This window comes from Spermophilus citellus (genome assembly GCF_964194105.1).
Source record: "Spermophilus citellus genome assembly, chromosome: 13".
Lineage (NCBI taxonomy): Eukaryota > Metazoa > Chordata > Mammalia > Rodentia > Sciuridae > Spermophilus > Spermophilus citellus.
The window spans coordinates 15,334,715-15,346,633 of record NC_138193.1 but is presented as its reverse complement, the minus strand read 5'-3'; the positions used below and the strand labels follow the sequence as shown (position 1 = coordinate 15,346,633).

General features: G+C 47.4%; 1 protein-coding gene across 1 annotated transcript; it reads left to right on the top strand.

Moving 5' to 3' along the window:
- Positions 1-2,773: 2,773 nt before the first annotated feature.
- Positions 2,774-10,488, top strand: IL1A (interleukin 1 alpha). The gene is made up of 6 exons (XM_081265381.1): positions 2,774-2,849; positions 4,203-4,251; positions 5,284-5,506; positions 6,660-6,833; positions 8,027-8,151; positions 10,139-10,488. The coding sequence occupies exons 1-6, from the start codon at positions 2,803-2,805 to the stop codon at positions 10,325-10,327; spliced, it is 807 nt and encodes a 268-aa protein (XP_081121507.1). The 5' UTR covers positions 2,774-2,802; the 3' UTR covers positions 10,328-10,488.
- Positions 10,489-11,919: the final 1,431 nt, after the last annotated feature.

Genomic DNA, 11,919 nt, shown 5'->3' with positions numbered 1-11,919 from the left:
CACACTGGCAGAGAAGCTCCTCCCAAGAAAGTGAGGCCCCCCTCACTCCGGCCTTCACCACCCCACCTTTCACTTACAAACTGCTTCTAAGACCAGGCATAGTGACCTACCCCTGCCATCCCAGCAGCTTGGGAGGCTGAAGCAGGAGGATAGCAAGTTCAAGGCCAGCCTCAGTAACTTAGCGTGGCCCTTAGTAACTTAGTGAGAATTTGTCTCAAAATAAAAAATAAAATGAGCTGTGAATGTGGCTCAATGGTTGAGCACCCTTGGGTTCAATCCCCAGTGCCCCTACCCCCCGCAAAAAAATAAAACTGCTTCTAAGAAGATCATGTGAAGGGTAAGCTGGGCTCTATGCTCAACAAGCCTGCTATTTCTCAACCAGACTCTCCTTGAGAAATTCAACAACCACATCTGGGGAATTCTCAGCAACCGAGGGATGAAGATGGGGCCAGGCTGGGTGTGCCCGCAGATGGCACCTCGGGTATTTTCCTGGATTACCAAAGAGGTGCCTGCTCTGTTCCCAGTAACCAGATAGCTCCTGGGCCTCCATGGCGGCCTCCACCTGACTGTGCCCTCTATGTTGTAGTTTTCAAACCGACGGATTTCCAGGAGAACTCTTATCTTCTCCAGCGACCTGAGGCACACAGTAATGACTATGCAGGTTCCCCAGTGACAGAAGCCATCATTAGCATTGTTATTATTTTTGTTGTCTTATATCTCCATAGCAGCCCACAGTCACAGTGTGCCCTGCAATCGGTCTTGGTCATTGTCCTCACACGATGCCCGAGGCAGGGGTGACCAGGGTGAGCATCTCTGTGCAGCCCCACGGGGAGACAAGATAAGGACACATGTGAAGTCCACAGCCATCCCTGTCCACACGGGGTCCGTCCCGAGCCACCTAGCCTCTGCCCATTACTGTCCTCTCCCTTCCTGTGCCCGTCCAAGGTGCCGCTCATCCCTGTGGCTCTGTTCATAACTGTCAGGACACAGGAGGAGCTACACTGGCAGCAGAATCAGAGATTTCACACGTGGAATAGACCTTGGTATCATCTAAGACCCTCCCCGTTATTTACGGTTGAGCAGGACCAAAAGGGTACCAAAAACCACTTGTACCAGCCGCCGGGTCCTGACTGCGCTTCGACACCCCATTTCTGTATCTCCCGTTTCCTTTGCCTTTTCCCTTTACCTTTCTCTCTCCCTTTCCTTCCATCCCCTTCCTTTATTTGAAATGTACGTGGTTTAAACTCCAACAGGGAGCCTGAGTGTTGATTTGCTAAGGGTCTGATGTTCTGCCACCTGAGCTGGGCTGGCCTCTGGACACTGAAAAAGCCTTTAATAACAAGAACCAGGGAACCCCGAGGTCAAGTCTCCCCTTCCCTGCCCTCCGTCCCATATGGAGCCACTTGTTCAGCCTGAGCCACTCCTCACCTCCCCATCCAGCCGCACACAGCATGGCCTCGCCCCCAGGGAAAACCAGCCTGTCACTGACTCTGCAAGGGCCACTGTGCCTTCATGTGGCTGGGGCTGAGGGTTCTCTCCCACAGCTCTGTCACCTCTGTGGGACACAGGTTGACAAAATTTACATGGGTACAAGGATTATTACTCTTGTGATAAATATCAATTTCTCTAGCCTAACGCAGCCCTGAGGCTGCCCCTCCATACTCAACAGATTCGTGTCTGATTCAAGCAAACCTCCCTCTTCAGAAAAAAAAAAAAATGGTTCATTTTCCCTCAAATGCCACCTTGTAGCTGCCAATGGCTGCCAACTCCCCTGCCAGTTCACATTCATCCCTGGGACCCGGTGAACAAATTAAATCAAAACACCAAGTACAGCTACCAAGCTCCCTGCCACCCTAGCTTTCTATATTTGTGATTTGGGGATTTTTTTTATTCTTCCTCCCCATGATTTATTTTTAGAAAGTTGATAAGCTTCCTGCCCTCCTTCCCTTTTTCTCAGGCTACATGTTTATAATCGCAGGGAGCAAGCAATAAATAAAGGAACCAAGTCAACTTCCAGCCTTGGACGCTTTGCAAACTACCATTGGATTCTGGAGAGTATCAACTTGAATGAACATGGACACACAAGGCATGTTGAGTTCCTGTAAATTTCCCATGACGCAATGAGAGGAGTCCACACCTACTCAAAGGAGTCAATTATAAAAGGCCAAGGGAGCCTGACTCAGGACTGAGCTTCCAGGCAGAGAGGGAGTCATTTGGCGTTTGAGTCGGCAAAGGTACTATCCTTCCTCCACCTCTGGCTTGAGCTGCTGACGCTCAGACCAACTTCTATAAAACTCGGGCCTCTTCCTTCCTTCTTTTCTTGTCCTGCCCTGGTTTGGTGTGAGGGCTAGAATCACAGTCAGGTTCCAGGAAAAGGCTCTTGTTTTACTGATGGGGAACTGAGGGGCAGCCAAACTGATCCCTGGGAGGGCGTCTGAGACACAGCTGTGTCTTCCTCCGGGAGGGAACCTCAGCTCTCAAAAACTATAGGAGAAAACTGGAAAGTTTTCCACTCTGTCTCTGCCCTAGATTTGCATTTCATCCTCAGGGGTTTTTGGTCTTAATCCATCTGAGCACTGAGTGTCTATCCTGGGCTGTGCACTGGGTTGGGGACAATAGGAATACCAAGAGGAACAGGACATTCTCCAGGGAGCTTCCCGTTGAGTAGAGGAGGCAGGGGCCTAGAAGAGGATGCAGGAGACTGAGAAGAACGGGGGAAACCTGGCGGCCAGCTCCCCACCAAAGGCCAGGGCCGCAGGCTGGTTGGCTGACAGCACCCTGTTTTCTGTTGCAGAAGTCAGCATGGCCAAAGTCCCTGACCTGTTTGAAGACCTGAAGGACTGCTACAGGTAAGAAGCAGGTCCCCGGAGCACCACACTCCCAGGAGATGAATCGGACTCAGAAGGTCAGGGTCGTGGATTTTCCCCGATGTGTGGAAGCTAGAAAGGAAAGAGGAAAAGAAAGTGGGTGGAGGATCTCATGAAAATCAAAGGGGGGTCAGACGAGCAGAGGAAAGAGAATGAGGGAGGAAGGAGGAGAGAAAAAGGAAGCACTGGAGTGATACTGGCCAAATATTATAGTTATATTGTATGCATTTAAGAATATGTAACAGCGACTCCCGTCATTATACATACCAATAAAAAACAGCAAAAAAATATGTCCTACCTCTTGTGATTTAATGAGGGGTTCAAGGCTTACTAGACTCCAGGTAGGTGTTACATGGGGCCAACAGACAGAGGCTACAGAGAGGCACCCTGGCCCTGAACTCAGAGAAAAACCCAGGGAAACTAAGCATCCAGCGTGTTAAACTAAAATTACATTGGCTGGCAGATGGACACTTTAGAAAAGTTATCTTTAGCTGGGTGCCGTGGTGCACACCTGTAATCCCGGAGGCTCAGGAGGCTGAGGCAGGAAGATCTCCAGTTTGAAGCCAGCCTCAGCAATTCAGCGACACTCTAAGCAACTTAGTGAGACCCTGTGTCAAAATACAAAAATACAAAGGGCTGGAGATGTGGCTCAGTGTGGTAAAGTACCCCTGGGTTCAATCCTGGTACCAAAAAAGAAGTCAGCTTTGAGGTACACTGGGTCCTACTCGGAGTCAGCATCAACTTAGGTCTGGCTTCAGCTGAGCCCTGATACAGTGCACTGTCTGAGAGAGAGCCCATTCTCAGGGATTTTGATCTTAATCAGGAGGTGGAGGAAATGGCTGCCCGGCCATACAAGCACCTGAAGGCACACTGCCAAACCTCATTCCAATACAGAAAAAAGATCTCAGTGAACAGAAAGTTAAAATGATGGAGTGTTTCATGATGTTCCCTTTACCCAGGGTAAATATTAACACAAACTGGGCTATCAGGTTGTTGCCTGGATGTTTTGCCAAGTTTACATCGTGGAATCTGTTTTAGCAAATACACCAAAGCAGAGGACCTACCTGCTGTTGCAAAAGTTGCTCTTTTCTCTCCAGGAGCTTAAGTTCAACAAAGCTCTCCAAATCGTTAGCCGAGCCAGGTTCATAGGTGAGGCCTAAATCAAGTTCAAGGCCTGTTCTGAAGATGATTAATTCCAAATTAGTAAGTAGGGATTGCTGTGTATAGGAGAACTCCTGATTTTCACGATAGTGGTCATGGTCGCGTGCGTGTCCTGTTAAAAGAGGATGCCCAGTGAGCCCAGTGAAATGACTGACTTCCTCTTTTTCTTGACAGTGAAGATGAAGACTACAACTCCACCATGGACCATCTGTCTCTGCATCAGGTGAGCCAGGGCTGTGGTCCTTAGAGCCGATTGTCACCCAGCACTTCATCCGCCTCGGGAGCTCAGCCCTTGCCTGGCTCTACTGGTGGTTGCTGGCATTCTTCACTTTCTCTGGCTTTTCCAGGACAGAGCAGAACTATCCTGAAACCCTGAGCATGAGAGCTCCGGGGCCAGTCTTTAGGCAGTTAGCTGGGCCACCCTAAGATGGCCCCTCTGGCCACACCACAGGGGGTCTGTCTCCAGACCTGACCTGGTGTGGTCACCCTCTCTCCTGCCAGCACCAGGGGTGAGGGACAGCCCCCCCCCCGGCCCCCCGCAGCCGGGTGGAGAAGCAGACCGACTGAGAGAGAAATCTCAAACCCTCGCCCAGAGGTGTTATTTTGTTTGTTGTGGCACCGGCTTTAAAAGATGTTTCCAGAGGAGTTTGGCCATCCCTGGGCATCTGCGCAGCATGGGTTCCAGGACCCTGCAATCCCAGCATCTTCAGATGTTCAGGACCCTGACAGGGGACAGCTAGTATTTGCAAATCACCTCCACAAATCATCCTCCTGGGTACTTTAAATCATCTCTAAGTTACTTGAGACCCTAACACAATGCAATTGCTATGTAAATCATTGCTAGAGTGCATGGTTTAGGAAATAAAGACGAGGAAAACATCTATTTCTTGTCCAAATATTCTCCACGTGAGGTTGGTTGGCTCTGAGAATACAGAACCCTTGGAAACAGAGGTGACTGTATTTCAAGCACTAACAAGTAGAGGCTTCCCCGAGGGGCACCACCGGCTGGTAAGGCTGCCCCCTACTGAGATCATTTATTAATGTAGCACGTGACAACATCTCATTTTCAAGCTGTCAGAGGGATGTAAGTCTTCCCAAGACACGGAGAAAGGAGGTAGGGAGGGAAAAGTCCGTGTGGCGTCCCAGACCCACCCAGAGAGCCCCCTCACCCAGTCTGCAGAACGTAGCTCTCTGAAAGGAGTCCCTCTCCACGGCCATCCGTAGCCACTCAGTGGCCATTTTTCCTTCTTCAAAGAAATCCTTCTACACCACGAGCTACCACTCACTTGGTGAGACCTGCGTGGACAAGCTGATGTCTCGGAGCACCTCGGAAACCTCGAAGACATCCAAGCTCACCTTCCAGGAGAGCCTGGTGCTGGTGTCTGCCAACGGGAAGACCCTGAAGAAGAGGCGGCTGAGCTTCAATCAGCCCATCTCCGATGACGACCTGGAGGCCATTGCCTACGACCTAGAAGAAGGTAAGGACCCTGCACAAGGTGTCCTCAGCCTCCAGCTCTTAAGAGGTCTGAGTCAAAATAACCAGAGGCAGCCAGGGTTCAGCCTGCTGACCTCCAAAGGAGGGGTAACTGGTCATTCTCCAGGGGGAGAGATCAGCAGTGGCCTGAGGCTGGAATCCTCATTCCTGGGCTCCTTTCTTGGCCTGTTGTAAATGTCAGGTGACTTTTAGAGGGTTGGGAGAAAGTAGTTCTGTACTGTTAGTGGGTAACCTCTCCTTACCAGCTCTGCCTCCTTACTCTCTGGTACTTACTCTCCCCTGGAGTTCCTACCTCATTTGATTGTAAAGATTAAATGAGTCATCACTCTCAAACTTCTGGACGAGAATAACGTGTGGTGTAGAGTAACCACCCAAGAAATGCTAGCAGTTGTTACTGTCACCACTGTCACTACTGCTACCTCTGCTAATTAATATGACCAACACCACTCATTTATTAATGTTACACTCTCTCCTTGCCCTGCAACAACCTCACACTCTCCTTTTACATCGGAGAAAACAGCTCACGGAGATGTGTAGCCTGCCCACACACCTGTACACGGGAAGCCCTCACATCTAACTCAGTTGACTAACGTCATCCTGGGTTTCCCCCATGCCTTAATGAAACATAAACAGGATATATATATATATATATATATATGTTTTTAAGATCATTCCTAAGCAATGATACATGTTCACCTTAGAAGGCTTTAAAATACAAGGAAATAGAAGAAAGAACATGAAAATAACTCACTTCTGCTGCTCAGAATTTATAACTTTGATCTCAGAATGCATTCATTTGAAAACATAGATGGGGACACTGGTGGTCTTCCTGGCCACTTAGAAACCTCCCGACAACCAAAAATGAGAAAGTCACACAAATGACTCTTTAAAAAAAAAAAACACAACTATTGCCTGTGAAATCAGTTTAAAAAGAAACAAATAAGTCGTCACAAGGCTACTCTTAGAATGAAGTCTAGCGCTGACTGACTTTGCATCTCTCTGTTTCCTCCCCTGGACTCAGCTAGTCCTGATGCCCTTCCAGCACCACTGGCTAGGCTCGTGTGAGCATGTTAAGATGCATGTGTCCTCTGCGTTCATATGTAGACATTATTCTAAAATTGCACTAATGGTTTCAGAGCCCATCAAGCCCCGGTCCGCATCTCGCCTCCTCCAGAGCAATGTGAGTTACACCTACAAGAGGATCATCCAAAAGGAGTTTGCCCTGACTGACCCCCTCCATCAGAGTATAATCCAAGACCCGACATCTCAGTACCTCAAGGCTACGTCATTAACTGACCAGGACCAGGAAGGTAACAGGCCAACTTGGCTCCTCCCTTCCTCTTCTTTCTTTCAAGCTTTCTGCTTTAAAAAAAAAAAAAAAAAAAAAAAAACTCCCTCTAGATCCTGGTTGGCACAGATCCTCTAGAACAGGAGAAAGTGTATCACCCTCGTAAAAAGTTTAGGCAGGACCGACGTGCCTTTTCCTCAGGTTGGGGGGTCGAGGAGGGGAGCACACAACCTTCTGAAGTGCTGTCTTCTTGGTTCTTACAAATATTCTTCCCCCCTGACTTTAAAGATGAGGAAACTGAGTTTCAGAGTTTTAATGACTTACTCAGATTGAGCCAGACACCCGTGAGGCGCAGTCATTCTCCATAGAAAACCTGACCATCGATTAGGACGCGTCCTGCTGTCTTTGATAACACAGTTGTGGGGCAAAACAGCCACTAGGCTGTAACTGTGGTCTCAAGAATGAAATTCAAGTGTCCAAAAATTTTTGTCACACAGATCCAAATTCCATGCTAAGCCTGTTTTTGTCACAGGATGTGTCATCAGTGTACAAAACTATTTTCAAAGATCCAGAGAGGTGATTTTGCAATAGACATGCAGGGCTCTTTCTGATTGGAAGCACGTTGGTGAACAAGCTTTGGATCTGTGACATTTACAGAGTATTTTGCATTCTGTTTTTTTCTACTGAACATTACTCCAATATTTGCACATTTGGGCGCAGTCTATGTATTTGCCATTTTAGTGGCACCGGGGTATGCAACAGTGCTGCTCTGCGGGGCCAGGGTTGGCTCAGTAGCTCTGTTGCCAACACCGTCATATCTATTACTGTCTTCCCCCACCAGGTTATACCCCAAAGTGGGACGCCCAGACCAGAAGGCACAGTGACAGCCCTTATTACACATTGATCGAAGGAAAACTGGACTGCTTTTCATATGGTCCAGCTTCCTAAACCCCTCCATTGTAGGTTGTGCTGACCTCATGAACTCAGAACTTGCAGGATCTCATTCCACCAACGTAACATCTACAAGGGGGCCTACAAATGCTCATGGAGTCCCTGAGCAGTGTGTTGACATAGAAAATTCTAAAAACATTAAATATTGACCTGCCTGGAGACCTAATTTCTCTCCCCACCCCCACCCCCAATAAACACATGATCTTATACAAAAACAGTAAATACAATGGATTGATTTTCTGTTTTGGCTCTTTTCTCTACCAGTGAAATTCGACATGGGTGCCTACATTTCAACAACAGAGGATTCCAAATTTCCAGTGACGCTAAGAATCTCTAAAACGCACCTCTTCGTGAGTGCCCAAGAAGAAGACGAACCTGTGTTGCTCAAGGTCAGTTGTCTTTGTCCGGCTTTGCCTCCTTGACCTCCTGTGGTTTATAAAGGATCCCAACAGGCAGACACCCCCAGCAGCATGGCCTGGTCCTCTTTCCTTCCTCCCACAGTCCCTACCTCTCTCAGACTTCTTACCTGTCCTCAGAGGCAACCCCAGCAGCATCTGAGAGAGAGAATAGAGGAGATCAATTGCCTTCTGGCTTCTTATTCCTCTGTCTGGCTGACCCTACTCTGCTCCCAGCCCTGGGCATCTGTTTACTCCATCCACCGTTACTGACAGCCACGGTCCATCCTACATGGTCCTCAGCATAGAGACAGTGGGGTCTGCCTCCAGGAACTGAAGGAAGCAACTGAGGTCAGAGAGGACCCATCACCTGCTAAGAGCATGAAGCCGACCGTGGCCTTCTGAGTCCTCCAGTGCCTCTCTATTCCTGGGTGGCACCATCATCCCTCACCCTATCCCCTCATCCCTGCCACCCCCCCCCACCCCTGGAGAGAACAGACGTATATACCCAGCCCACTGCAGCCACAGAGCTGTTCTCTACTGATAAGTAGGCAAAGGTCAAATCCAGCACCTCCTATCCCCAGCTAGAACTCCTGCCACAGGATCCATTCTAATGAAAACGGTCTCCACAGCCAAGGGCAGCAGCTTCGTCCTTTTTTGTATTCAACAAGTATTGCTTATGGAGCCTTCTGTTTGTTCAGACAGAGCGCCAGCAGCTATGGAGACAGGGTGTGTCAGAGTCCTCAGCCTTTTAGACCTTAGTCTTCTGAGGATCCGAAGAAGCTTAGGTCCCTTGGAGCTGGTGCACTGTGAGAAAGAGGAAGGACGTTCAGAGGCCAGCGCTTGTAGAGCTTGCATTTGGATTTCATTTCAGGGACAGCGAAGGGCCACTGGAGGCGGGTTCAAACAGTGCAATGCCCCGACCTCACTTAGATCTCTTACGGGAAGAAGAGACAGGAAGGCAGGCAGAGGAGAAGGCAAAGAGCCCAGTTTGGGGGCTATGACTGTGGTCATGCAGTAGAGCAAAAGAGAGGCTGTGAAGAATTAGAATGGGTCCTAGTTAGAGAGATACCCAACAGGAAATAGAAGAGGAACTCCATTTGCTGAGATGGCTAAAGGTAGGAGAGGAATAAATTTGAGAAATAAAATCTTTGCCTACATTGAAAACCTCAAGGGAACCTCAGAGGAATGCTTATTTCTTTTAGATTTAAAAGAGTAGGGAAGCTGGGTGTGGTAATCCCAGCAGCTCAGGAGACTGAGACAGGAGGATCAAAGCCAGCCACTACAAAAGCAAGGCGCTAAGCAACTCAGGGAGACCCTGCCTCTAAATAAAATTCAAAACAGGGCTGGGATGTGGCTCAGTGGCCCGAGTGCCCCTGAGTTCAATCCCTGGTACCCAATAAATAAATAAGAGAGTAGGGAAAAAGTGTCTCAACTCGAAAAGTGAAATTCATTTTTCTATGAAAGTACTGCCAGTATCGGTTCACTCACAGGAGGAGCTCAGTCTAAAGAGATCCTTTTCAAAGATTCAGTTCCTGGAATAACTGGGAAGGTGTTTGTGTATGTTTAACCTTTAATTTTTTGACTTAAATATGGAAATAAATGCCGTCTAAATGCTAAATGGCTCCCCTAAGGTGTGACTTACACTATTCGAGGTCACCATGCTTAGAGGGCTAAGAATCCCCGCTGTAGGCCTTTGGTGAAGACAGCAATCGATGCTTGTCCCTGGCTCCCCCGGACACAGTGAGACACCAGTGTCATTGGCGGTCATGACTAATTAAAATTTCTTTCCAATTAACTAAGAAAATCAACTCCTGTGAATAAGTGGGGCCAGGCCTCCGAGAGGCATGTGGAAATGCCTGACTCACGAGCAAATGAATGAAGAAACCGCATTGTCACGTTGGAGTCACCGTCCTAGAGGGTTGCTCCCCGGGGAAGCATCTTCCTGTCCTCTAACAGAATTCGGTTCTCTTTATCCCAGGAGATGCCAGAGACACCAAAAACCATCACAGGGAGCGACACCAACCTCATCTTCTTCTGGGAAAGTCACAGTGGCATGAACTACTTCACCTCGGCCGCCCACCCCGAGCTGCTTATTGCCACAAAGGTGGACAGTGCGGTGCACATGGCCAGGGGCCTCCCCTCGATGACAGAATTCCAGATTTCGTAAAACCAGCCTCCGCGGTGGGGTGCACTCCTCTGTGAGGTGGTGACAGTCCGTATGTACCATGTACATGAAGGAGTCGAATTCTTTACTCTCAGTCACGTGCTGAGAATGGGCTGAGACTTTGTAATTCTAAATGAATGTTTACCCTCTTTGTAAGAGAAGTACTGACATAGGAGGTTATTTGTTAGTTAGAGAACACCCTATACTTTGCAGAGTACCAATCATTTTAATTATTCTTCTTCATGACATTCTTAAGGAGAGCCACAGGGCTACTGGCTGTGGCTACCAAAAAAGATTCTACCCACATTACAGATGGGTTAACTAAGGCAGAAGAAAACACAGCAGCACTTGGAATTAGAAGCCACAGACCCAGGACTTCATTCCCTCTATGTCCCTCTGCTTCTAAGTTGTTCTTGGACCCTTCATCAAATAGGATAAGTTTCTGGGACCTCAGTTTTATTGTTTTCAAGAGAGCTGGAATAGACAGGCACAGTGGTGCACCCCGGTAATCTCAGCCATTCAGGAGGCTGAGGCAGAAGGATCTCTAGTTCAAGGGCAGCCTCAGCAACTTAGCAAGACCCTGTCTCAAAATGAAACACAAAAGGCTGAGCATGTGGCTCAGTAGTGCAATCTCCAGTACCCCCCCCCAAAAAAAATAGTTAATTAATTAAAAGGTTTTTTAAAGGGGAGGAATAATACCTTTATCTTTCTGCCTCAATGGTTTTTTAATATGAATCAGTGAGTGAGGTCCTTTTTAGTAAACTACCTCTTGAAGCTGGGCTTAAGAAAGAGAGACCTTGGAATGTTATTTATGAAGTATCATTTATATATATGTATGTGTCTATTTATTAACATATTTAAGATAATTATAAGTTATTATTATATTTATGGCCACTCCCTGCTTCCTCGAGGTATCCTCAGCAGCAGCGAAGTTCCTCAGTCTGAGTTAGGTGTGGTTACATCAGGCCGCGCTGGTCCCGGCCGTGCTTTTCATAGCCACACAGCCCTGCATTCTAGTACCTGGGAGCCCTATAATTATGGAAATAAATTTATATTTATTATCCTGTGTGTGTGAGCTAATAATTAGGCCAGTCTTTCACTCCTCTGCCCTTCGCCTTGCCTGAGCATTCTCTATCTTTCAACCTCACCTGTCATCAAGTCTCACTACGTAAAACAGGAAGAACTCAGCTTTGGCAACCACAAACCCCAATGTTACCTAAACTTTATTTTCAGGACTACTATTGACATTTCTATTGGATTCTAAAAATTGTCATCAAATTATCACCATACTACTACACTATTATCCATAAGAATGATTGATAGCTTATTATCAATCATAATTCAATAAAGCATCAAATTTGATCTGAGACATAGTTGTTATCTTTTTTGTTTTGGTTTTGGGGGACTTTTTTGTGGGGGTTGCTTTATTGTTGTTTTCACTACTGTTTTACTGCAAGGTAATTAGGGGCAAATAATAAAGGTTCATGTAAATAACTATATGTAGCGTTACATTAAAAAAAACCAAACCAAGATTCTATAATTTTTCTCTCCCCTTTGTTAGCTGCTGGTGTACTTAAATGGCATCAGTCAGGCTA